General features: G+C 41.3%; 1 protein-coding gene across 4 annotated transcripts in view; it reads left to right on the top strand.

The window, feature by feature from the left end:
- The window catches only part of hspa12a (heat shock protein 12A), a 224,453-nt gene that overhangs the window by 169,453 nt on the left and 27,547 nt on the right, over window positions 1-27,453 (top strand). For 3 of the 4 annotated variants that reach the window (XM_078160945.1, XM_033612828.2, XM_033612829.2), the window contains 2 exons: window positions 4,142-4,313; window positions 26,419-26,505. In XM_078160945.1, the coding sequence (XP_078017071.1) occupies window positions 4,142-4,313; window positions 26,419-26,505 (259 nt within the window). The remainder of the gene's footprint in view (window positions 1-4,141; window positions 4,314-26,418; window positions 26,506-27,453) is intronic. The other variant, XM_033612830.2, reaches the window with a different exon arrangement.

The following is a 27,453-nucleotide window of genomic DNA, read 5'->3' on the forward strand; positions in this document are numbered from 1 at the left end:
AGCAGATAAGTGCATCTTCTAATGTTCGAGATGTTTCTACTCATTTTGGACACTATATTATTAATATGACTAGACCAAGATAAAGTTTCATCCACTGTTACTCCCAATAGTTTGGCTTCTTTAACCTGTTCTATAGCAATGCCTTGCATAGAAAGACACAGTTTGGGTTCAGACCTCAGTACATGATTAGAGCCAATAACCATACACGTAGTTTTCAAGACATTCAGTTTTAGCTTATTCTCCAAAACCCACTCTGAAACCAGCATTAATTCATGTTGAAGTAACTTATTAACAGATGTAATGTTTTCTGCGGAGACATGCAATGTCATGTCATCCGCGTAAATCACTGAACCTGCATGCTTTAATGCGTATGGCATGTCATTAACAAAGATGGAGTATAGTAGCAGCCCAGGGCTACTCCCCTGTGGAACCCCACTATTCAGCGTTGCAGTGCTTGAGAGGGTGCCATTAAACCACACATTGTTGTCGGTTCGACAGGTAACTTTTTAATAATTTAAGAGCCGAATCATTGAACTTATAAGCTGACAGCTTTCTGAGTAATAGCTTATGATCTATGATGTCAAAAGCTGCGCTAAAATCTCACAGTACTGCACCTTCAATCAATTTCTCATCAATACTTTTCAACCAATCATCAGTAAGAGATGTTAAGGCTGAGCAGGTCGAATAGCCAGTTTTGTAGGCATGTTGGTGCTCAGAATTAATGCTATTATCTTCGAAATATTTCTGAATTTGGTTAAAAAGGATTTTCTCCATAATTTTGCTTAAGACAGGCAAAATACTAATTGGTCTGCTGTTTGGTCCTGATAAAGACTCTCTATTATTTTTGGACAGTGGAGTTACCTTTGCACCCTTCCACAACTGAGGAAAGACACATACGTCGAAACGCAAATTGAAAATATGAAAAATTGGCCTCACCACTATTCTAGCCGACAACTGCAATAATCTGGCATCTAAATTATCAGTGCCACAGGGATCTTGCTCCTCTCCTTTGGCTTCTTGGTCACGCAGCACTGGCTTGGCTCTCAACGAAAATGCCGAAGGCGGGGCTGTATGTCCCTTGGAACTCCCCAGACAACTTACTCGCACAATGTACAAACAAATCCGAAATTCTCCTTTTACGAGAATAAATCAGATTATTGGTGGAGGTAATAATACACCAATGATGACATATTTATGAATGTAGACATCAATTTTTGCCAATAAACAACTGAAAATGTTACACAATGTCCCTTTAAGGAACATTCAGACCAGGCAACAGATGGTGTCACACAGGTACTGTTAAAGTCCTGCAGCAATGTCACCATCAATACTGCTATATTCAACATAAACAACATAGCTTCACTGTATTGTCATCAGTCGGTTAAATACATGTATGTGATGTCTATGCTTTTCCTTCTGCGTTTACATGCCTAAAAATGTTAGCATGAATTTGCTGGTGGCAGCTGGATATAATTTTAGCTACCTTGTCAGCAGTCCCCTATCATACACTGCAAGGCTAATAAGATAAAGAATTTCAAACTACATCATAATATCATAAACGGCTGCTGTCATGACCTGGATCTAAGGCCATGACAAAAAACAGAGAGACGCAGACTGAAGGCAAAATAATGAATAATGTATTTACATAAAATGAATAACTTTAAACCCAAGAAACCCAAAAGCAAGTTAAGGTAACGATGAGATGTGTTTATTGCAAGTGTGAAAGTAACAAACAATGCATCTGGGAGGATGAGCCAGAGTGACAGGTTTTTTTTATACCACTGCGCCTGGCATTATGTTGTCAGGTTGTCGGTCCATACGCACACATTCTTGTGAATGCAATATCTCAAAAATGCCTTGAGGGATTTTCTTCAAATTTAGCACAAATGTCCACTTGGACTCGAGGATGAACTGAGTCTTTGGTGGTCATAGGTTAAGGTCACTGTGACCCTTTGATTTATTCTTGTGAGCAGAGTATCTCAACAGTTTGAGAGAATTTTTTCAAATTTGGCACAAACACCCACTTTGACTGAAGAATAAACTGCTTATGATTTTTTGATTGAAGGTTGGTGGTCAAGGTCAGTGTGACCTCACAAAATATGTTTTTGACCATAAGTCAAGGTCAGTTTTACTGTGACATCATGATGTTTTGCATAAAACACTTTCCAGGCCATTACTCAACATCTTATCTCAGGGACAGATGGGGAGACATTTGTTTAGATACTGAATTGGTAACACTAATCTTTGGTGCCTTGAAACTGTGCTGATTGTATAGATCCTCTGTGCTGTTGGGGGGAATATGTATGTGAAGCATCCATGTTTTCACAGACCCAGATGTAAACTGTAAGAGAAACTTGGCTGATGCACGGGGGCATACAACCATGGGGCTGTAATTGTAGCTATAGCCTTAGAGCACGGGGCCCAGTGACTTCCAACCAGGTCAATCATTCCCTCCACCACATAACCTTCCTGCTGCAATAAACAGAACACAGAATAAGTAAAAAGGCCAGGGGACCGTCGCACTGCTGATATGTCTACAACTTGCACATATTGATTGATTGAATTCAGGTTCATCCCACACAATATGCCAGTCAATTTCTTAATTTGCTATTGTGCCAAATATTACCGCAAACACAACATGTTGCTGCAGCCCTCTTATAAACATTGATGAATAAATGCTAAAAAAAAAAAGGGCAGTTAAACATGCCGTTTCCCATAGTTACACTTGAATACAGACCATTGTATGAAATAGCCCTTAAAAGCACTTTTATGAAAGTCTTGAAACCTAAATCAAAGTCGTCTCTATGGGTCACACTACAATCATCTCTTCTTCTGCAGTGTCACATCACTTTAAATAACAGATATCCATGAATCTTGATTTGGTTATTTTATTTATGCAGTTTTTTGTACATGAAATGCATCTGGCATTATGACATTTGTGACAAAGGTTAATGTGAAATATGCTGCCCCAGCAGTCAGTATTAATGCATTTACTCAACTCAGCTCAAAGAACTTTATTTTCCATTAGGAATTTCATCTGCAGAGAGCAACAGTACAAATGTTAAAAAGGAAAAAACACCAACACACCTACAAGCATACACATATGTACATTCATACATACATATACCAAAACTAACTATTCATCAGTCTAATGGATGAGAGCACAAAGCTTGTCATGGCTCTCTTGGTCTTGAAGGCCAGTGACCTATATCGCTGACCTGAGGGTAGGAGACTGTATATAGCTTCAGACTGTGTCTTCAGACTGTGTCTGAAGCTATATGTGTGCCTTTCATTTTAGTCCTTCTGTTGTAAATGCTGAGAAGTGGTTCCTGTACCACTGTACCTGTACGGGAGTGGGAATACTCTGTTTTCTGTCCTCCAGTATGTCTGCTGTTAGAGGCTGTGAGAGAATGGACACAGGTCCTACTGCCTTTTTTGCACTACATCTCTTATAATACCACGCAATCCTAAACATCCATCTATCCATCTTCTAACCGCTTCATCCTCTTGAGGGTCGCGTGGGGGCAGGAGCCTATTCCAGCTGACATTGGGCAGGGTACACCCTGGACAGGTCACCAGACTATCGCAGGGCTGACACATAGAGACAGACAACCATTCATGCTCACATTCACACCTACGGACAATTTAGAGTTGTCAATTAACCTAATCCCCAATCTGCATGTCTTTGGACTGTGGGAGGAAGCCGGAGTGCCCGGAGAGAACCCACGCTGACACAGGGAGAACATGCAAACTCTGCACAGAAGGGCTCCCACACCCGGGATCGAACCGGGAACCCTCTTGCTGTGAGGCGACAGTGCTAACCACCACACCACCGTGCCGCCCAACCCTAAACATGTCATGTCCCAAACAACATAATGATGGTTCAGAAGTAAAGAGATGACCTTTTATAGAGCTACTTTGAGTTCAGTCATGGGCAAGCAAAACAACAACTTTTTCCACACAACTAGCATAATGAAGTCCAAAACAAAGCCTACACTTCAGACACAGATTTCTACAGTATCATGGGCATTTTAAACATGTCACCATTATGACTAATACCTGGGAAAGAAGTTGAAAACAACAAAGGTTTGCGTTGGAAGTTAAAGGTGTTTCTCCTTGTCTGTATTCTTCCCTTGTGCAGTCTGGTCTGGTGTCCCGTGAAAACCCAGAGCAGCTGATCATCGCCTTAGAACCTGAGGCAGCATCAATCTATTGCCGCAAGCTCCGCCTCCACCAGATGGTGGATCTAGGCACCCAAACCATCCAGAACGGCTGCAGCCCCACTGACAACATGGGGAGTGCAATGACCCAAGGTATGTCCCATCAACACTGACATCAAGTGCTGCTGAATGTTCTAATACCATAATGCTTTCATACAGTATTCACCACCACTGATCGTACGCTTCATGGATCATCCATCATGCACACCCCTGTGCTGCTAAGTGAATTTTTCTGATTCTGTGAATGTACTTTTTCTCTTTTAAGACCTCATTTGACAGCATTAGTACTGGGATTGTAACATACTGTATTTTCTCTTGTTGAAAGTTGTTTCTTCCATAGTTTCTCCAGGTCATGGTAAACATGCTCTCTTTTTACATTTATACAGGAAATGCATGACTTTTTATTTATTTCCAATCATCACATTTCAACTTGCTTTTGCTTCTTCTCCAAAATTCTATCCTATACAAAAAAAAGCTTATCTTGATTTAGAATGGGAGGTTCATCAATGAATTACTCACATCTCTGGCCCTGTAGGCCCAAAAGTCCTCACAGCTCATTGTTTATGTTATAAACTGTGTTGAGTCAGCTGGGAGTAAAATTCGTTGCTGTGTATCAGATGTCAGCTGTCACGCCTGCAAATACAGTACCTACCAATTACTTTAATAAACACTCAGTATGTTTACATGACATAAGAGAAAATCAATTTATTGTGTTAGTCTGACTAAAACTGGACTTTTATAATACATGTAAACATACATGTAAACAGACTAACACACCCAGGTAATGTAATTGGGAGTTCATTTACTCCTGCATGTATACAGTCAATCAGACCCAAACTGCACATACTCCACAGTTACCGCCCTGGGCTTTGACACTTAAGTTGAATAGCATCAAATGCATAATAGATAAAGAAGCTGGTAACCACATGTACAAAAAGTAAAGCACAGAGCAGTAAAGTTGTAAATGGATGGGCTTGCACTGCACTTGTATGGTGCCTTTCTAGTCATTCGACCACTAAAGCACTTTTTTTTTTACACTCACATTCACCCATTCACACACACATTCATACATTAGTGGCGAAGGCTACCATACAAGGTGCCACCTGCTACTCAGTTTTTTAACACATTCACACACTGATGGAACAGCCATCGGGAGCAATTTAGGGTTAAGCATCTTGCTCAAGGACACTTCGACATGCAGACTGGAGGAGCTGGGGATCAAACTGCCGATCTACTGATTGGAAGACAACCCACTCTACCTCTGAGCCACAGATCCCCCACCCCCACCCCCCACTGTGTTACCATTTTGCTTCTAGCCAGCCGTGGCTAACTTGTTTGGTTTGTGACATAATAGGTCAACCAGATAAAGGTCCAATACTAACAAGCTGAAAGGGGGCATATCACCACCTATTGTAGCGGCGTTGGACATACTTAGGTCAATAAAGACAGATAAAAAGATACAAACATTGAAATATAGAAATCTAAACAATTTGACAAATAAAGTGCAGGAGTTATGGTTTCAGTAACAGCTTAAGAACAAAGGCACTGTTTGATAGATTCCTGTTCTCGGTCTTTTAGGATAGCGTGAAAGGCTTCAGGTGAAATAAGTTTGGTATTTTTAGTTCAGATTGGAAAGTATTCCAAGCAGAGGGGGCAGAGAAACTGAATGCTTTTTTTCCTATTTTAGTCCAAACACAAGGAGCAGACAGGTGCAAAATGTTATTTGATCGTAAGGCATAATGGCTTTTAGTTCTCTGAAGAAAAGTACATAAATAAGCAGGAACCAAGCCAAAAAGAGCTTTATAAATCAGAGTCATCCAGTGTGTATACCTTCGTACATTCAAGGAGGGCTTTAGCATACAGTTCACAGTGGTGGGTGAGGTGGTTGCAACCAGTAATAAACCTCAGAGCACAGTGGTAGACCGGAATCAAAGACTGTAGACAGCTGGTTGAAGCACACATATATACACAACATAAACACGCCATAATCAAGTACAGGCAGAAAAGTAGCCAATATCAGAAGCTTCCGAGCTCTGAGGGAAAAACATGACTTATTTCTGTAATAGAAACTGAGTTTCACCCTTAATTTGGTGACCAAATTTCTAATGTGAGCTTTAAATGAAAGCTCCCCATCAATAATTAAGCCCAGGTACTTGTAACTGGTGACTAGCTGAAAAGCTTTACCTTGAGCAATTCTAATTGGTGGGATGTTCTCCGGGGGAACAGATTAATTAGAAAAGAGCATTACTTTGGATTTTTCAGCATTTAAAACCAGTTTCAGTTGTTCAAGACGAGTCTGCACTACATCAAATGCGGACTGCAAGAATTCAAATGCCTGTGCAATTGAGTGTGAACAGCAATAAACTACAGTATCATCCACATAATGAGGTATGAGGTGATGATATGAGGCATTTGACAAGTTTGCGCACAGATCATTAATGTAAATTGTGAACAAAATGGGTCCTAAGACTGAGCCTTGAGGTACGCCTTTTGTGACCTCAAGAAAGGTGGAACTGACTCCAGCCATCTGAATACATTGCGTTCTACTTGCCAAATAATCTGTAAACCAAGTGGCTGCTTGTTTGGAGATGCCAATCTTGAGGAGAATTTTCAACAAAACACTGTGGTCCACAGCGTCAAATGCCTTGGGCAAGTCAATGAACAGGGCAGCGCAAAACTTTCTAGAGTCCAATGCCTCAAACACATCATTAAAAACTTTTAGGGCAGCAGTAGCAGTGCCATGCTGCTTCCTAAAACCTGACTGAAGTGGCTTTAGAATGTTGTTTGATTCCAAAAATTCCTTCAGTTGATCGCTGCCGATTTTTTCAAATACTTTAGCCAAAATACATAATTTTGAGACAGGTCTGTAATTATTCACAATTGGTGGTTCACCTTTTAGCAGTGGGAGGATGAAAGCAGTTTCCCTCCTATGCTCGTGTAGTAGTACAAGGACAGTAGTCCAATTAAATGGCACAGTCAAGCTATAACCGTAGCTGTATATGTAAACATACTGACTGTGCACTTACCAGTGTAGTAAACTGATTAACATCATACAGTATGCATTAGTTTGATAAAAAGTGAGGGTCCATGTCATTGGTGCAACAGCCCATTGGTCCGACATCCCATTAGTCCGACAGTCCGCGGTGCTGAACAGCTCCCGGTGGGCGTATTTCTACCTTGATGGTGCGCCGCGACCGGCTCTGGGTCAGCTGGGAAAGGCTTGAGGCGAAGCAGGCTTACAGCTTATGTGTTTGTCACTTTCTTTTTCATTTTAATACACACCATGATCTTTTCCTAACCCTAACCAAGTGGTTTTTGTGCCTAAACCTAACCAGACTTTAACCACAGGGCATCATGATGATTTCGGAACGGACTTTGGAACAATGGGTTCAATATGGTTGGAACAATGGGATGTTGGACCAATGGGATGTTGGACCAATGGGCAGTTCCCAAAAAGTGATTGGTTACAGTTAAAATGAACAATTTCACTGTTTGCAAATGTCAAAAATTGACCCACACTGAAACCTAATGATGCAATAATTTTGTATACCAACAGGAGAAAGTTAGTACAGTGTATCATTTAAAGGTAACAGTTAACATAAACTGGAAATGTATTACGTAAACAAGGTCCAGCTTAATTTGTAAACCATTTTACATTACGGGAATTAATTGCCTTTCTGGTTGTAATATCATTGCCATTTTCAGTTTTGGTCACTATTCTTGCGCTATACATTATATTTAATGTATAGTGTACAGCTTTGGTAATGTGAAGCAGCAACAGCAACTACCCACTTCTCCTTCCCTTTCTTCACAAGTCTTTGATTTTTACTTAATTTTTGTTCATCACCACTGTCAAAAATGACAATTTACAGATTTCCTTTAAGGGCTCATTTATGCTCAACGTTAAATACGGATCCAGATCCGGATACGGACGGAGCCTTCTGTCCGTGCTCTGCGTTCATTTCGTCCGTATTTCTGCATGTTTCCATAAAGCTTACGGATACCTGCCAAACGGAGCAGTACCACCGGGAACCGTGGGGGCAGTGTTGCTGTCACTATCCGATACGTAGCTCTAGTGAGACACGAAGAAGAAAGAACAATTCAATTTCTCTCATCGGCAGTACTAGAGAAAAGAATTCTCTGTCCTCCAGTCACGATGTATTTAACAGCCTCACCGACCACCACCTCCTACAACGTTGCCTCTGTTTCTGTCTTTTATGCAAGAGGTACATTATCAATATCTCCTCCACAGTCGCCATGTTTGTTTTTGACTGTGTTGTTGTCATAAACTTTTGACGCTGGGCTGCCTCCTGGTGGATATATTGGTTAACATCCATGCCAACGTAAAGGGCGCATGGAATTATGTGGGCAGTGACGGTAACATCATTTGAAACGGACGTATACATTTTCATTCTGGGAGCATAAATGAGCTCTTAGTCTAACCTTTTGTGTTTTCTGTGAAGACAAATGCAGTAAGAATATAAAATTTTCATAACTTCTATTGCCTGATATATATATTTTTTTCAACTCTTATGAATGAATTGATGTTTTCAAGCTTTGGGGAATAAGTGCTGTGTCGATGCAGGTTATTGTTTTTCGTTTTTTTTGCTGTGTTTTGTTTCTCATTTACATTGAGGTATTGATTAGTGACGACGAAGTCGTCCGTGAGGACCCTATTGTAATCGCACTGTTTATTAGGGCCCGAGCAGGAGACCTGCAAGGTCCCTATTGTTTTTCGAATGATTATTAGGGCCCGAGCGACGACGACAAAGTCGTCCGTAGGACCCTATTGTAAGCGCGCTGTTTATTATTATTATTATTATTATTAGGGCCCGAGTGATGAAGAAGTCGTCCGAGGACCCTATTGAAATCGCGTCAGTCCCTAATATTATTAGGGACCGAGCCTAGAGGCAGAGGACTGCTCATTATTCTTTCTCCCACCGCCTCTTTGAACTGGAATTTGACCCCCTAAACATGCTCAAAAAATCACGCGCTGACACCCCTGACCTAAATCCAACAGGAAGTGAGTTATTTGCCCTTTCAAAGTAAGATTTTGCCTTAAAACTGCCTTTCCTAAAAAATCTTCTTGTCATACACCGTTTATCCTATCGGCTTCAAACTCGCACACATTACAGATCAACTCGTGCTAATCAGATCTTCTGTATAACTTTTTCATTACTCAAACGGTTTTGATTTTATGGGCTCCATAAGGTGACATGTCACAAAACGGCCTGACGTTCTTCGAAAGCTGTCCCATAGGAAATGAATGGCAGCAGGGGGAGAAAGGGACCAATCTTAGGGCTTTTTCTAGCATTTACAGCATCTCCATCCTTTGTGCTACAGACTCCATTCCAACTCTCAAATGTTGCCACATCTATTCACTCATGTTTTCATCTTTTTCATATCTTTTACCGTTTTTAATCTGTGCCTCTCAAAGTACCATGAGCAAATGTGGAGAAATTGTCAGTTTATAATGGGTGTGTATTGCACGGAATGCTGTGAGCTAGAGTGGAGAGGGCTCTAAAAATCATCTAAAACTTTTGTCTTTAACTCGCTGCCATGGCCACAATTTTCACTGTACATACACAATTTATACCAAAAAACGTAGGAAAATTTGTCCTGGTCACAGATATGTTGACATGGAATCTCTCACACATACACATTTTTGCTGAGTGGCTCCAAAGCGAAGGGAGCGCCGATTTTTTTCTCATTCACTCCCATGTAAACTAAGAGGAGAAATTTCTGGAAACAGCTGGGGTGCAACACATTTTAAACTCGCTCCTCTGACCACATTTTTGACTCTAGAAATATAAAACACGACACGTGCGTTCACGAGAAGTGGCTCTCTCTCACCATCACTTTATTTTCTTGATTGGACCAACGGTTTGGGTATGGGAAGAACTTGTTCGAGGAGTTAAAACCCATATTAAACAGCCTTTGCTGATCTGCTCTCTCATGAGCTCTCTGTGTGCACCTCAGGTGCAGGCAAGTCATTAATCGCCATGACAACAGCTGCACACACGGCTCTCTCTGTCTGTGTGTCTCACAATCTTTAAAGGACAGATTACAGCAGCAGAAACTTCATTTGAAACAGAAAATACACATTATTAACCCCTAAAGTGCCAAAATGGGCTCTCTAGCGCCACCTAGGTGCACTAAACTGGCCACTGCAGCCCGTAGGAATGTTGTAGAAATATCAAACCAAAACTGGTGTGTTTGACTTACAAATCACGCGCTGACACCCATGACCTAATTCCAAAAGGAAGTGAGCTATTTGACCTTTCAAAGTAAGATTTCGCCTGAAACATGCTCTTAAAAAAACATCTCCTTCTACACCGTTTATTGTGTCGGCTTTAAAGATGCACACATGCCACCTCAACTGCTGCTAAACAGATCTTATGTGTAACTTTATCAACGGTTTGGGAATGGGAAGAACTTGTTCGAGGAGTTAAATCTCCACTAAAACAGGTCTCTTCTCTGTGTTCTGTCTCTGTCTGTCTCTGCTCTTCTGCCAGGTGCACATGGCAACCGCTGTCACACACAAACTCACAGAAACATGATGTGTGTGCGTGTCTACATTTTACATGCAGACATGACAGGGGCACATTCTCCATTTTAACCCTTTAGGTGCCAGAGTTTATTTAGGAAAATATTCCATTTTCATTTCAACATTTCAAAAGACTATGGCTTGAAAGTGGTGAGAGATAAAGGCATACTATAAATGAGAAAAATATTCATCATGACCCAAAGTTTGTCATGGGAGTAAATTAACTCATCTAATTTGCATATTGTGGCGTCATTTGGCGGCGGCCATATTGGATTTCATAAATCTCAGTAAAACAACATTTTGAACATATTTACACAGTAGATTTCTTTTCTTTTGTATTGTTTTTGTCATCTCATCCTCAAAAAAAAGGGAGGGGAATCTGATGGGAGTAAATTAACTCATCTAATTTGCATATTGTGGCATCACTATGCGGCAGCCATATTGGATTTTATTAATATCAGTAAAAAAGCATTTTGAACATATTTACACAGTAGATTTCTTTTGTTTTGTGCTGTTTTTGTTGTCTCTTCCTCAAAATAAAGGAAGAGGAATCTGATGGGAAGAAATTCGCTCATCTAATTTGCATATTGTGACATCACTTCTACATACCTACAGCTACAGAAAGCATTCAAACATCAAAACGTTCAGCTCTGTCAGGATTTTCTGATGTTTGTGGCAATATGTTTGATATTTCTAAATAATTCACAGTGACAACATAAGCTGGGGGCCAAAACGGGCGCGAGTGCGAGGTCCCGCCCAATGCTGCTTACAGCTTTAATTGTGATTGTTGTTGTAGTGGAGCGGAGGATTTGGGAGCTGAGAAACCGCTGACTTGTTGCTCTGCAGCTCCGGAAAACGTCAAGAGCGGGTTTGATCAATTCATTTGCCTTTTTTTGCTCTTATGATGTTTGTCCACATAAATACTAAGTGTACAAGAGAATCTTGGATGTGCTGAGTGATATGGTGGCTTACTGGAACATTCCTGCTGATAAAAGGCTCTCCTCACACCTGTCTGCTCTCACCAGCCTCACCGTCAACCAATAATCCGGCCCTCTCATACAACATCTCCTTTCCCCTCTACAATCCCATAAACTTATCCCTCATTACTGAGCCTGGATTTCCCCTCTTTCAACCCCTCAGAGACTGACTGAAACCCCCCCCTCACACACACACTCACACACACACACACACACACACACACACACCCAGAGACACACTCATTCTCATAATGGACAGTGAAAAAAAGGAGTCACATTGAGACTCTCTGGGACTTTTATGTTTTTGTTTACATTATGTGTTCCTGTTTCTAAGAAAGTGACTTTGGTTTGTGTAAAGTGTGAAAGAAGTATTGAAATAATGACTTGTTTGAAACTGCATTTTGACCTTTTGACCTGATCATCTGTGTTTTGTAGCGTGGAGCAGGTGAGGCCTGAGCGGCTCCCTGAGTATTTATTGACAGGCTTAAGTGCTTGTCTGGCGCCCAATTTATTTAATTAACTTTAATCAGTAACTCCTAATAAGAAAGGTCTCATCTATTCACTCATGTTTTCATCTTTTTCATATCTTTTACTGTTTTTAATCTGTGCCTCTGCAAGTACCATGAGCAAATGTGGAGAAATTGTCAGCTGTGAGCTAGAGTGGAGAGAGGTCTAAAATCGTCTAAAACTTTGTCTTTAATTGGCTGCCAAGGCCACAATTTTCACTGTACATACACAGTTTCTACCAAAAAACGCAGGAAAATTTGTCCTGGTTGCACTGGTGTCACCATCGATAGCTCACACTTAAACATCAGTGAGCTCCCAAGCGAAGGGAGCGGCGATTTTTTTCTCATTCACTGCCATGTAAAGTGAGAGGAGAAATTTCTGGAAAAAAGGTGAGGGGGCAACACTTCTTAAACTTGCGACCAAGATCGCATTTTTGACTCCACAAACATAAAAACTATATGTCTGCTTTTGGGACAACTGTATCTCCCTGCTCAGATTGACGATTGGATCCATGCTTTGGGAATAGGAAGGACTAGTTCGAGAAATTTTAAACCCATATTAAACAGCCTTTGCTGATCTGCTCTCTCATCTCCTCTCTGCCCCTGCCAGCTGCGCCTGCTGCTCATTGATCACAATGACACCGGCAACACACGCGTACACAAACACAGGCCTGTGTGTGCATGTCACAATCTCAAATCCAGATTTTACAGCTGTAGAATCTCCATTTGAAACAGCATCTACACATTTTACATCAGTTTTCCATCTCTCACATAGTACTACAGCCTTTATTACTGATAATGCTGTTGCTACTTGTGTGATTATGACTGTTAAATACATACATATACATGTAACATACTGTAATATTAAGTCCCTCTATTGCCAAAAATGACCTTGCGTACCCTTAAAATTGCTTGTTTTATCGACATTTCAACTCTTACAAATAATTCACACTGTCTACGTGAGCTGGAGACTGAAACAGCGAGAGTGCGAGGTCCTGCCCAACACTGCTTGCAGATTTAATTTACTTTGAATTTGGCCAAGGTGAAGCTTCATGATAAGATACCATTGTGTTTTCCAGCTAATACATCCCAGTTCTAGTCATCTGCAGCTTTTTTTCCCAAGAGAATATTCAGGCAAAAATTATAAAACAAACAAGTTTATTTCAGTGTGTTAAAACTTAAATCAATGACAGAGGCACTTGCACTGATTCTGACTGTCGAGGAAAAAAGTAGTTACCTTTCAGATGAGACCATGCATTTACGTGTACTAAAAATGGAACAAGAACAGCTTTCATCTTACTTTGGGTATGCCTTGGATAGGGGGTTTTGTGAATTATACAGGATGTGTATAAGGTTCTAAGCACTTCCACGTGAATCGTATGGACATGTGTGCACTCACAACCTCAACAGATATATTACTGTAAGACCAGTCCTTCCAGAAAAAGTTTTTTTATGATTGTTGCGGGCAAAAATCCTTGATTATGCGGCACGTTTTCTTAAAAAATGCGATGGAATATGCGGGATATTTAGTTTGATGAAAAAAAGAGAAAAAAAGTGATTCCCTCAACACCCTGTTCTTGATAGGCTTCTACCTTAATGTAAAGAGTAATTTCTAATTACTTCCCATGATAAGCAAGCATACTACATCACAGAAAGTGCAGGGAATATTGGTGACCAAGGTACCTTTTAACCGTTTGTTTTCTGGGAATAACTGACACAATCAGAAACCAGAAAGAAGTCGTTTTTTCGTTTTTGGCAAAAAAAAAAATGAAAAAACGAAATTCAGCTCAATTTCTTGTTTTCTGATCCTACTGCAAAAAACAAATTTACCACTCCATATTTCGTTTAATTGGTGGGCGGGCTCTCAGCGCTCCCTTGCTTCTGATTGGCTAACGTGCTCTGTCACTTACATTTGGGCTGTGCCCTTCAAAATAAGGTTACCGCTTGGCCTTTACGCCAGCAGCATGTCTCTGCAGACCCGGAGGCTGCAGATTCGACCCATACAGACAGGCAATGAAGTAATGCAACAGCGTTTTATTGTATTGCCTGTTAATATGCAGCTGATAGAACATGAAAATGAAAGCTCTATAGTAAGTTTTCTTCAGGATGTACCGTGAACAGTGAAGTCTGTTCTCGGTAAAACTATCAACATGACAGCAAGCACGCCAAAAGTAGTTATTAAAAATGACCAGCAGGTGTCGCATTGCATCAAAGTTGTCATCAAAAATACAAATATGAATGAATAGGCCTAAGCTGACAGCCAGATGGGAAAAAACTGATGTACATCTATGGAAAGGCATTTACTATAGGCAGTTGTGGTCACATGGTGACACTTGATAATAATAATAATAATTCTGCAGACAGTTTAGAGATTCACACTACCTGCTATGGTGGAGTAAAAAGAACCATCTAGTTTTCAGGTCTACTCTAGCAGGCTATCAGCGGGTAGCTATTCCAGACCAACTCTGAGTAGCCTCTGTTAACCCTAAATGAAACTCTGGGTTTTCAGCTCCAGAAAGAGAGGTAACTGAAGTCTGGTGTCAGTTACTATGGCAACTGAGTCTGTGAACCTAACCTGGACGGGAGCAGATTTTCTTCAACAAACCCTGAGTTTTTCTCTGTCTCCTCCCTCTCACTGTTTCATTTCCTCATTCATTCAGTCCGTATTGAAGTGCATTAATTAGCGGAGCTTTTAGTGTCTGCCACAATCTAAACCCTGGCTGGATATTAGTTTGTTACTCTGGACTATCTAAAGTTAGGCTACTGATTTTATGCGCATCATTTCTTTGAACATCGTCTTTTATCTTCACTTTCAAACATTACACAGAATTAATTCACTCTCAGCTCAGAAAAAAAAATCTGTCATTTTTATTGCAAGTGGAAGTTTTTTTTTGTTTTTTTTTGTATACGTCTATGCCTCCATGCGCATGGATCAGACAGCTGTCAGTCTGTCAGAGCAGCGCCTGCATTGAAATGTTTATTGCAAAAAAATGTGTAATCTCAGTTAAAATTATAAAAATCTGTGTGAAGCTAGAGACACATAGGATCAGTGAATAATGATCTCTATCGATGTGATTGGTCGCACTGATGGAACGTAATTCATGTAGTCTAATATTGGAGATTATTTATTTGTGAGTGAGCAGGATCGTGGTTCAGCTGCAGAATGTAGCTTGAAAGTGAGTTTCTTTAATAGTCTGAACGTGTTTTAACAGCATTGGACAGTTTATCAGATTCCAAGAAACGCTGTGTTGTATATAACATGCAGCGTTTTGTACATGCAACATTGTGCTGTACTGTATATAGCATGTATCATAGGCTACGTACTATCCCCTATTCATTTGTACATACTTTCCATTTCATTAATACTTTTCTCACATCGTGTGTATATTTTTACTCAAATTGTTTTGATTTTATTCTTCTCTTATTTTTATATTTGCACCGTGTATCAATGCCTGAGTTCAATAAAGGACATCTTAATCTTACCACTTAGCACAATTTTGTCTGCAGCTGCTAACCTGATGTGGTTGTGATATTCAGAGAAGAAATAATATCTAGGTATGTGTATGAAATAAAGTTGATTTGACTATCTGTATCTTTGCCTGTGTTCAAATACATGTTGAAATGTACAACTGACACAATTATGCAAACTAAACTTGTGTTTTTAATGCAAAACATCCAGAAGTGAAACAAAACAGTTTCACAATTATGCAGGGCCTACCTCCATACAGCAACACTGAATATCGGCCATTGAAGCCATAGAAATACATATTATTACATACGAATATGACAAATAACTTTATGAATGACAACAACAACATAGCTTGCCACAACATTAAAACATCATAAAAACATAAAAGTGCATGAAAGTGTTACATCTGCTAAAAAAAAAAAAAAGATAACACGCACATCCCAAAGAAATATTGAAAGGGTGCTGGATCATAAACTTCTAACCGAGCCTGCGTTGCTCAAAACGTCACTTGACAGAAAATAAATCATGGATTAATGGGAGCTCTATCGGTGTGCGGATCATTTTTTCCTTTTTTGATGCGTGTTACATCTGCTGCATTAACTTTTGAATTAGCTTACAGGAAACTCCAGGCCTGACCCTGCTTAGCTTAAAACATAAAAACAGTAAGGAAACTCCGGTCTTCTTCCATTCTCCGCTGCCTTCTCCGCTCCGCTCATCTGCTGACGTCCGATCCTGGATTTCCCCCATCCTGCTTCGACCAAGCGTCGTCCTCTCCCCGGTCCTCCTTATCACTTGTATCCGCTTTTTTTTCACCTCACTGCCCACGTGGTCCAATAACAGCATCCCCGCTTTCCAAACAAAGGAACCGCGTTCAAATCCCACGTCAACCACCGAAGTATTTCTCACCTGATTGTGAATAAACCGTTCGAACTGAGCTCTGCTGTTGTCTTCACCAAACACAGGCAAAGATACAGATAGAGTCAAATCAACTTTATTTCATACACATACCTAGATATTATTTCTTCTCTGAATATCACAACCACATCAGGTAGGGTATGGGTGAATAGCAGCTACAGACAAGTGGTCCTTTATTGAACCCAGGCATTGACACACAATGCAAATATGAAAATAAGAGAAGAATAAAATCAAAACAATTTGAGTAAAAATACACACACGATGTGAGAAAAGTATTAATGAAATGGAAAGTATGTACAAATGAATAGGGGATAGTATGTAGCCTGTGATACATGCTATATACAGTACAGCACAATGTTACATGTACAAAACACTGCATGTTATATACAACACAGTGTTTCTTGGAATCTGATAAACTGTCCAATGCTGTTAAAACACGTTCAGACTATTAAAGAAACTCACTTTCAAGCTACATTCTGCAGCTGCACCATGATCCTGCTCGCTCACAAATATTAATAATCTCCAATATTAGACTACTGAATTATGTTCCATCAGTGATCACATCGATAGAGATCATTATTCATTGATCCTACATGTCTAAAGCTTCACACTGATTTTCAGAATTTTAACTGAGATTACACATTATTTGCAAACATTTCAATGCAGGCGCTGCTCTGACAGACTGACAGCTGTCTGATCCATGTGCACAGAGGCACAGACTTATATAACAAAAAAAAAACAACTTCCACTTGCAATAAAAACTAGATGGTTCTTTTTACTCCACCATAGCAGGTAGTGTGAATCTCTAAACTGTCTGCAACTGAGGGGAAAGTCCAGTGACAGCTTAACCCTAACTGATAGTAGCCTATAGTAAATGCCTTTCCATAGATGTACATCTGTTTTTTCCCATCAGGCTGTCAACATAGGCCTATTCATTCATATGCCTATTCATTCATATTTGTATTTTTGATGACAACTTTGATGCAGTGCGACACCTGCTGGTCATTTTTAATAAGTACTTTTGGCGTGCTTGCTGTCATGTTGATAGTTTTACCGAGAACAGACTTCACTGTTCACGGTACATCCTGAAGAAAACTTACTATAGAGCTTTAATTTTCATGGTCTATCAGCTGCATATTAACAGGCAATACAATAAAACGCTGTTGCATTACTTCATTGCCTGTCTGTATGGGTCGAATCTGCAGCCTCCGGGTCTGCAGAGACATGCTGCTGGCGTAAAGGCCAAGAGGTAACCTTATTTTGAAGGGCACAGCCCAAATGTAAGTGACAGAGCACGTTAGCCAATCAGAAGCAAGGGAGCGCTGAGAGCCCGCCCACCAATTAAACGAAATATGGAGTGGTAAATTTGTTTTTTGCAATAGGATCAGAAAACAAGAAATTGAGCTGAATTTCGTTTTTACTTTTTTTTTTTGCCAAAAACGAAAAACTGAAAACCAACTTGTTTCTGGTTTCTGATTGTGTCAGTTATTCCCAGAAAACAAACGGTTAAAAGGTACCTTGTTCATTGGTCAGCCTTCAAGCAGTTCGTTTTTTCTTGTTAAACCAAAAACAAAAAAACGGAAATACCATGGTTTTCCTGTTTTTTCCTTTTTGGTTTAAAACGAAAAAACTGTATTGATGTCTGTGTTGTATTTGTTTAAATAGTCCTATAGAATGATGCTAACAAGCATAGGATACAGGTTTATATGCAATCTTATCTTCCTGTCTTTTATTTTGAAGTTACTTCCGCCTCTGATGTCACCGCAGTTCTACTTTTTGTCCAAAACAATAAATGAAAAAAAATGAATCTGCAAAAAACCAAAATCGGGTTTTTCCATTTTTATTTCCAAAACAGAAAAACGCCTTTTTTTGTTTATCTGACCAATATTTATGTTCTCATCTTGTTTTATTTCAGACCTTAATAAACACATGGCTCAAACTTACAAAACATTGCTGAGTCAAAAAAGTTCTGTAGCTGTACAAAAAGAATATGCTACAACGTATGTAAAAATGAATAAATAAAATATATATTATGTCATGAAGGCTATGGAGAGAGATCTGTTTTTGCGGACCCGTTGGTTAAGCATTTTTTGAAAGGAGTCAGACGACAGAGACCTGTCAAGCGCTCTTTGGCCCCGCAGTGGGATTTACCCCTGGTGTTACGCGCTCTGGGAGAACCTCCCTTCGAGCCTCTGTCACAAATCTCTCTCAATCTACTGTCATTAAAGACAGCACTTCTCTTAGCCCTGACTTCGGCTAAGAGAGAGAGTGATTTATGTGCGCTTTCAGTCTCCCCATCTTCTCTCGTTATCAGAGATGACGGGAGCACAGTTGAGGCCAAACATTCATACCTAAAATCATAACCAGCTCTTTTAGAACGAGAGTTATTTCATTGGAAGGTTTCCTCCCTCCTCCCCACAGCAGTGAGAGAGAAGAAACATCACACCGACTCTGCCCAGTGCGCACTCTGTCTCATTACGTGACGCGCACAGCAAGCCTCAGACAGACACAACAGCTGTTTGTACATTACAGAGAGCATTCACAAGGAAAGGCCCTCCAATTAATATTTCAACTTTCTGTTAAGATATATGTGACTTTTTTGCAACGAAAATGCGGGGATTATGAAATCATGCAAGCCCCGCATATTTCGTGCATTTTGGCAATTTATGCAGCAAAAATTGCGGCGTCTTTGAAAAAATGGGACCCCGCATAAATATGCGGACTTTGACTGATTATGTGTTGAATTATGCGATTGCATAATCGCGTTTTTCTGGAGGGACTGTAAGATGATCTTATCAGTTTATTGGCCGAGTTTGGTCAGATGTATTAATCAAGTGTGGAGAAACATGTACAGTTTTTTTTTACAGTTGCATAATGTTGTGTTTCACTGCTGAAAGGTGGTCTTTCCACAAAACTAGGCAGTCTATGCAGTGGAAAGATGTGATTACTCTTAAAATTGTTGCAATGTACCACACCAGACCAAAAATGGTGGTGGAAAAAGTAATGCAAGTTGCCTATCTGAAAATAGTGTAGTGGTTGTCTAAAAATCTCATATTGCAGTTAACCAGTAAGCTAAATGTTTCTGAAAACATTTTAGGCAAGAAATAGGCAACGTAGTTACAGAATCTTGGCTCATATTTGATTTTTAGTTTTACCATAGTTTTATCTGAGTTTAGTCTTAGATTAGAAGAGAAGGAAGGGCCTCTCTCTCTCTCTCTCTCTCTCTCTCTCTCTCACTGTCTTTTCTGTGTTTTTTTGCTGCTGTAGTTTTTAAAGTCGATTTTGTAGTTTGTAGTTTCTGTAAAATGGCTGTAACCTTGGAATAAAGGTCCATTTTACAATCAAATCAAAATCTCTCTATCTCACTCTCTGTCTCAATCTGCTTCTATACTCTTTGTGTCCTAATGCAGTAGTACAATCTGTAGAAAACACATCATCCAGTGGATTTTTCTTGGGAGATAAACATTCAGTTACATTGTAACCTTGGCTCTCTGAGTAAGGAGATTATCTCCCCACCCAGTAGTTATATCATAACTATGGGAATTATCCCCAACGTGGAAAATTAAGTTGTTGTTTTTTTAAGACACACCACTTTACGTTGCCGGCATGCGCCAGGCTATAAACGCCCCACCTTGGGCATGCACCCACTGATTAACATTGACTGGAGCAGCCTTGAGCCGGGGGAGATAATCGCCTTGCTCAGAGAACCAAGGTTACAACACCACTGTGTGGTGGCAGTCAGCACACACTCCCCAAAGGAGGTGCCAGCAGCCACGTTCAGAGAGTAAAATCTGGCAATTGTGGATGGACTTGACCATGTAACAGCTGCACAGACCTCCAAGAGGGTGGCACCCCGCCGCAAGGCCCATGAGGTAGCTGCACCTTGTGTTGAGTGTGCCCATGCACCCACCAGTACTGACATGCCAGCCCCTCTGTAAGCCTGCAGAATTGTCTCCATGACAGACAGCCTAGCTGTTGACACCGGCTGGCCCTGGCACTGGGCCTTAAAGCAAAGAGTTGGTCTGTTTTTCTTAACACTGCAGTGCACCGGACAAAGACCTTCAGGGCTCTAACAGGACAGAGATTTGAGTCTTTTTGACCCTCACTACCCTCCTTGGAGGGTTTGTAGGGTTGCAACTCCACAGACTAATTCAAATGAAAGTCTGCGAGTACTTTTGGCAGGAATGCAGGGTTTGGATGCAACATGACACCAGCGTCATCCAAACTGCTCTTATCCATTGACGGAGCGTGCAGTTCCCCCACTCTTTTGGCTGATGTCACTGCCAAGACAAAAACCACTCTAAGAGACAGCCACTTAATACTGACTGACTCCAGAGGCTCAAAGGGTTCCTGCTGCAGGGCAGCCAACACCTGACCCAGGTCCCACGGTGAAATGGCCTGCCTCCTGGTGCACAGTGGAAGCCTCTGCACACCCTTCAGGAGAGATGAGGCTGCAGTCACCATCTGCAAGCCTATAATCCCCTGTACGAGCAGCCTTGATAGCTGCCACCATGCCTCTAAGGGTTGAAGGTGATTTTCCTGCGTTGAGCAGCCCCTGCAGGTACCGGAGCACCTCTGGGGCTGCACATGTCAGTGCATCGATCCAGGTAGTTGTGCACCATGATGCAAAGAGCTCCCAGCGGTAAGAGTATGCTGCCCTCGTAGACGGTGCCCGAGCACTCTGCATGGTCTGAACCACTGACTGCGCAAGTCCCAAGCCTAGCAGACCGGCCCTGTCAGGGGCCAGGCCCAAAGTTTGAGCCCCTGTGGAAAGGGATGGAGCAGGGCCCCCTGCACCTGACTCAGAAGGGCCTGTCGGACAGGGAGCTCCCATGGCCTCCCAGCCAGGAGAGGTACCACCTCAGAGAACAATGTCATGTGGGGCCAGTTCAGGGCCATCAGGATCAGCTACACTTCCTCCTTCCAAACTCTCTGCTGCAGATTTGGGATAAGAGTGAACAGGGGGAAACAAATACAACAGGCCTTGAGACCATTGGTGTGCCATGGCATCAATACCTAGGGGGGGAGAGTCCCACCCTATGGAAAAGAACAGGTTGGCCACTGCTCTGCTGAAATAGTGCCAGATCTTCCCGACCACTTCCGGGTGCAGCCTCCAGTCCCCTGGACTTGGGCCTCCCCTGGAATGTTGGTCCGCCCACTGGTTCACCAATCTGGGCATGTGCATGGCCCTGAGGGACAGGAACTGTGTCATTGCCCAGGTCAACAGCCTGTGTGATACTCTGCAGAGGTTTGGGGAGCTCAGACCCCCTTGCCCATTGACATATGCTGCTGCCACTGTGCTGTCGGTTCTTACTAGCACGTGACAGCCTTGCAGACTCGGGAGAAAATGCTGGAGGGCCAGGTAAATGGCATCAGTGCACCTGGTGAAGGTATGGGGTGCCAGTGAGATGCCGAAGGGGAGGCGTCCTTGATGTGAACGGTTGCAAACCAGTTGCCTACCTGGTATGCCTGCTTGTCACATTTCACACTTCAGGGGCCTGGGGAACTTGTTCAGCCCCCTGAAGTTAAGACAGGCCTGAGCATCCTGTCCCATTTCAGAACAAGAAAATAGCGGGAATAAAACCCTGCCTGTCTATCTTCCTTCTTCAGTTACCTGATAGCTGACTTCGCCATGAGAGTGAAGATTTCTGAGCGCAGGACCTCCCTGTGCTGGTAGTCTGCAATAATGGAAAATGCAGCCACCCTCGTCAGAGGAGGAGTGCTTCAGAACTGTAAATGATACCCCTGGGTTATTGTTGAAACAACCCAGGGATCTGCCCCCAGAGCCTCCCAAGCCATCTGAGGGCAAGGGAAAGCCCTGATTAGACTTGCCGTGCTGTGCTGCATCCAGCCGGCCCCACAGATCTTCCTGCCCCCAAGCAGGCTGAGGTTACTTGGGCTGCTGCGGCTGAGGTTGCTGCCAGCCCTGACATGGCTTCAAGGTGCCTGACACCTCCTTAGCACAGTGACGGGCTTCCTGGCCCTGCTGAATCATCATGGATGCATAAGGCCCAAACAAGGTAGATGGCTCAACAGGCAGTTTGGGCAGACATGCCCTATCCTCTGGCAGCAGCATGGACTGTGACAGCCAGAGATGGCGCCTGGCCACCCAAAACCTTGCCATAGCACTACCAGCCACTTCACCTTGCTCTCTCATGAGCTTGGAATAAGTGAGGAGACACATTGTAGTTCGGCTATTAGATCCATACTACACCCTTCCTCTAGCTGGCCAACCAGATTGTGCTGATACAGGGACGGTATGGCACCCATGTTTGCCAGCTGTGTCTGGACTGCCATGGCTCCATGCATTTTTCCCAACAAGCCATCCATTGCCTTGCAGTTACTATTTGAGCAGTCCGCCTTGCCCATGATGGACTTTGATGGAGCCACCAAGGCTGCCACAGCCTGATCATGGGGGGTAGTGGCCCACAGCCTATCCTCCCCCGATTATCCACTGCAGCCATACAACGACAGAACACTCACGCAAGTTGCAGAACACCTTAGAGCTTTTGCAAATTGAAACACTTAATTCAAAACGATACAATAATTTATAGAAACCCAGTTATGTTACTGCAGGGCACACACATAGTTCTTCTGTTCTGATTCTGTTTGTAGTTACACACTGCTGTGCTCAATGTAAAACAAGTTTAACATTACTCTGACTTTTCTGATGATAGAGTCTGGATTTGATTTTTTCAGATATATTGTTAAAGTACATACATTGATTGATTCTACTACTGCAAGGGTATAACTGCTGAGGCTTGACTGAACTCTCTGTCCAACATCTCCCAATGTCTACCATGGTTTACAACATGATCAACTAATGTATCTCCAATTTCATCTGAAAAATTTGGTCCTTGTCTTCTTTGTCCAAGTGTGGTCTTTTGAAAGGCGATACCTTAAAATGGCAGAGAAGTGACATGTTGGATTTCTTTTTGTAATGCAGAGAAGTGAATAAAGTAATTTGCAAAGCACTGTGAATTGGGCTTTACAAACACTATGAGGCTGAAAATGTCTCTATAGTTGTGCACATCTGGAGGTATTGCTCCCTGAATTTTAGTGTGTAAATAATCATAAAATGATAATAATACTAATAATAATGATGATAATAATAATAAGAAGAAGAAGAAGAAGAAGAAGAATATTTTCCTCTGCCCCCTGAAACACACACACAATCCCTTTTAGGTAACCCAAAAAGCTTCAGTATTAGATTTCAATGCGTTCTCATCCGAGCTCCTCAAATAACGTTTTGTCAGTTGACTTTCATGCCTACATCATAGCATCATAGACTGTATATAAAGATGGACAACATGCCTGTTCCCAAAAGTGACGCTGAAACATCTCAATCAACCCCTGGTGGCTGGCTGCAGTATAGGTTATAAAGCCCACCCTCTCCATGTTAGTTGTTGGGACATGTGTTAAAGTAAAAACTCCATCTCATTTTCGTGAACGCAGTATCTCAAGAACACCTTGAGGGAATTTCTTTGCATTTGGTACAAACGTTTACTTGGAGTCAGTGATGAACTGAGTAGACTTTGGTGGTCAAAGGTCAAGATCACTGTGACCTTGTCAGTGTCATTTTTATGAATGCAATATCTCAAGAACACTGTGAGAGAATTTCTTAAAATTTCACACAAACGTCCACTTGGACTGAAGAAAGAACTGATCTGAATTTTGTGGTTGATACTGAATTGGTGACACTAATCTTGGATGTCCACCTTGAAACTGTGCTGACTGTATAAATCTTCTTTGATGTCGGGGGAAGATGTGTGTAAAGCATCCATGTTTTTCATAGACATGGATGTAAACTGTAAGAGAAACTTGACTGGTGAGCAGAGGCATACAAGGGGCAGTAACTCTAGTTTTAGGTGTTTTAAGAATGTGTTTTATTGTTAAATAATTATAAACCTGTGGGGTTGATGTTGGATGAGTTGAACTTTGGACCACCTATAGAGAAGATAGTTGTAGTTTTTTCATGTTTCTTTTTTTTAGGGCAGGGTTACACACTGACTGCATGTTAACACTGTGAGCAACATGATTGGTGTGACAGATAGACCTCAAGTTTTCAACTGTTTCTCTACACTGGTATATACTCCACACATATGTGTTAAACAGGCAAATTATGTATTCCTCAGTTAAGTTATTCAATGTGTGATGAATATTTTCAAGAACAACGTATTAATATAACTGTTCTTTAGGAATCAGACTTGCTCACTACGGATGAGCCAATACACCATTACCTGTATCTGTTTATCCAACAGATGATCTGTATCTGTAACTGTGCATGAAATGGGTGGAGTTTAAACCCTGCTAGGGGAAGTATGCGCTCAGAGCTATCTGCCAGAAAGCCCTTTCTTGGTAAGGTTTAGGAAAAAAAAATCATGGTTTGGGTTAAAATAAAAAGATTTGTGCCAGAAAGGCCTCTGTGGCACTAAGTCCTGAAGGCTAAATTCTCATGCGTGCCTTTTTAATCATTTTATATGTGCAGTTTAATTTTTTTATTTTAAGCCTGAAATTGATATGGGTTGATCAGTATTTATTATTTATTCGAAAACTATGTACAGGACAGCCTACGAAAACCCTGAGAGAGAAGATGAAAAAATGTAATGAAAACAAATGTATTCCCTTTGTACAAGATAGACTTTTAGGCTTAATTAGAGGCCATACACATGCCATATTTTTAATCACCTGGAAAACGTAAGGTCAGGTGCTGGGTGCTACTCCTGTGCCATTTCTGTACTAGCTTTCAAGAACGCAGCGGTAGGGTGCGTGTGAGGTTGCTAAGCAGCTTCTGATCTTCTTGCAGGTGCTGTATCTGTCTAGGTCTTTTGTCTGTGGGATAGATGTAAAGCCCTGCACTAAAATGATCAACCTCTTCTCCATATTTATCACAGACTGACACACAAAAGTGGAACTCAGTTCATCTCAGGGTGCAGCTGATGCACCCTGAAAAATAGGTCTACATTGAAAATAATGTATTTGAGGGAGCCTTTAACCACCTGAAAAACGTGAGGTCAGGCACTGGGCACAACTTTTGTGTCTTTTTTGAACCAGCTTTCAAGAGTGGGTTGCATCTGAGTTTGGTAAGCAACCCTAACAAGTACTGTATTTACCTGCGACATGCAGTGCATGCCTTGTGTCTGTGAGGGAAATTCCCCTCTCTGAACAAGTGACAGACACATTGTGAGGAATCAAGTCTCTTTAATACATGCAGCATGGAGAGAAGATGCAAGTGTTCTCTGACAACCTTCAGAATGTAAAGGACAATTCGCACAATAACTGCCTGTCTAGGTTTCCATGCGTGCACATACGCAGGGAATGAGTGAAGGAGCAGAAGAAAGAGAGATTAAGTCATCCTTTTTAGTTTGTTGTTTTTTGCGCTAACATTACCGATATAATACCACCATAAAACTCTGCTTAACCTAAGCTTCTACTAAATTTTCTTTTATTCATCTTGCCTCTCAGTGTTTCTTTAACAGACTCAGAATTGAGCATCAAATTATTTTTGATATCCAGAGTAACAGATTGAACTACTACCCAGACGAGGTTTTTCTTTCATCACAATTACAGATATTGACACATTTTACTCAGATGATACTTGTGGTCATAAAAAATACATTATCCGTAGGAGATACTAGATTCGGCTCAACCCTGTTGCTCACAGTGTGAATACATGTGCATCTCAGCTTGCAGCTTGCCTCACACAAACCACTGTATATGAGCCACGCAGAGCTTCATGGCTTCATCACACTCACCAAAACATTTTCTCTCTGTTAACAACCAGCAAAGGAGCATGTTCGGCGCAACCGGCAGAGCCGCACCTTTTTGGTGGAAAATGTCATAGGGGAGCTTTGGTCGGAACTGGAAGAAGGTAGAGTTCTTCTCTTCTTTTACTCTTCTGATCTGATTTCCTTTCCCTCTTCCTCTTGGGTAAACGCTCTTGCTGTTTCCCGTGCTGCCAGTCTTTCATATCAGTTACTTAGGTATTGGAGTTTAGTAGAAATAGAGCATGCTGTTCTTTTTTGGGGAGCTGTAACAGTCTGGAGATCTGTAGAAAATGTAATACCACTGGTAAGGCATCATGTAATGATTTTAATTAACATTTTTAAATTAAATGTTATCTTTAATATCATATTTTTCATATGTTATTTCATAGTTTGATAACAATTTTGGTTGTACAAAATTTAATGTACAGTGACTGTGCATGTCTCTAAGAAAGTCCTGTAATATAAAATGCGGTATATTACAACTTGGTTTTTATTTTCTAAGCACTTGCCATTGGTTTTGTCAGTTATGTTAACATTGTACACACCCAACTGATCGCTGAGATCTGGATATATGGCAACATTGCTAAAAAAAAAAGTCCAACAGGTCAAGAAACAACAGCAGGCAGATGATGAGACAGACAGAAAAAACCTTCCTGTTTGTCAAATGTATTTGGAGAGAAAACAAAGGGGAATTGTCAGATTATAACGCACCTGTAAATATTCATCACAGTTTACAGATGATGGTCTGGTTTACCTTAAGCTCCATTTTTAAACACTTTCGGTATAGTACCTTTAGAACCAAAAGTAACCCTTCAGACATGGTACCTAGACCCTAGGTCTGTTTAGCATTTCCACTGCAAACAGTACTTGTTGTCACTCACTGCACCGTCCAGCTCATGCTGTATCTCGTCATCATCTGTGACACAGAGGAATGTCTGTACTTTGTTTATCGTCCACGGAACGAAGTTGGAAGCCAACATAGAACACAAAATAGAACAGGCTGCAGTGAGAGTCTCTCTCCGTGGAATATTTAAAAATAGGGCATTAATGCA

The sequence above is a fragment of the Epinephelus lanceolatus genome, chromosome 17 (assembly GCF_041903045.1).
Source record: "Epinephelus lanceolatus isolate andai-2023 chromosome 17, ASM4190304v1, whole genome shotgun sequence".
Classification (NCBI taxonomy): Eukaryota; Metazoa; Chordata; class Actinopteri; order Perciformes; family Serranidae; genus Epinephelus; species Epinephelus lanceolatus.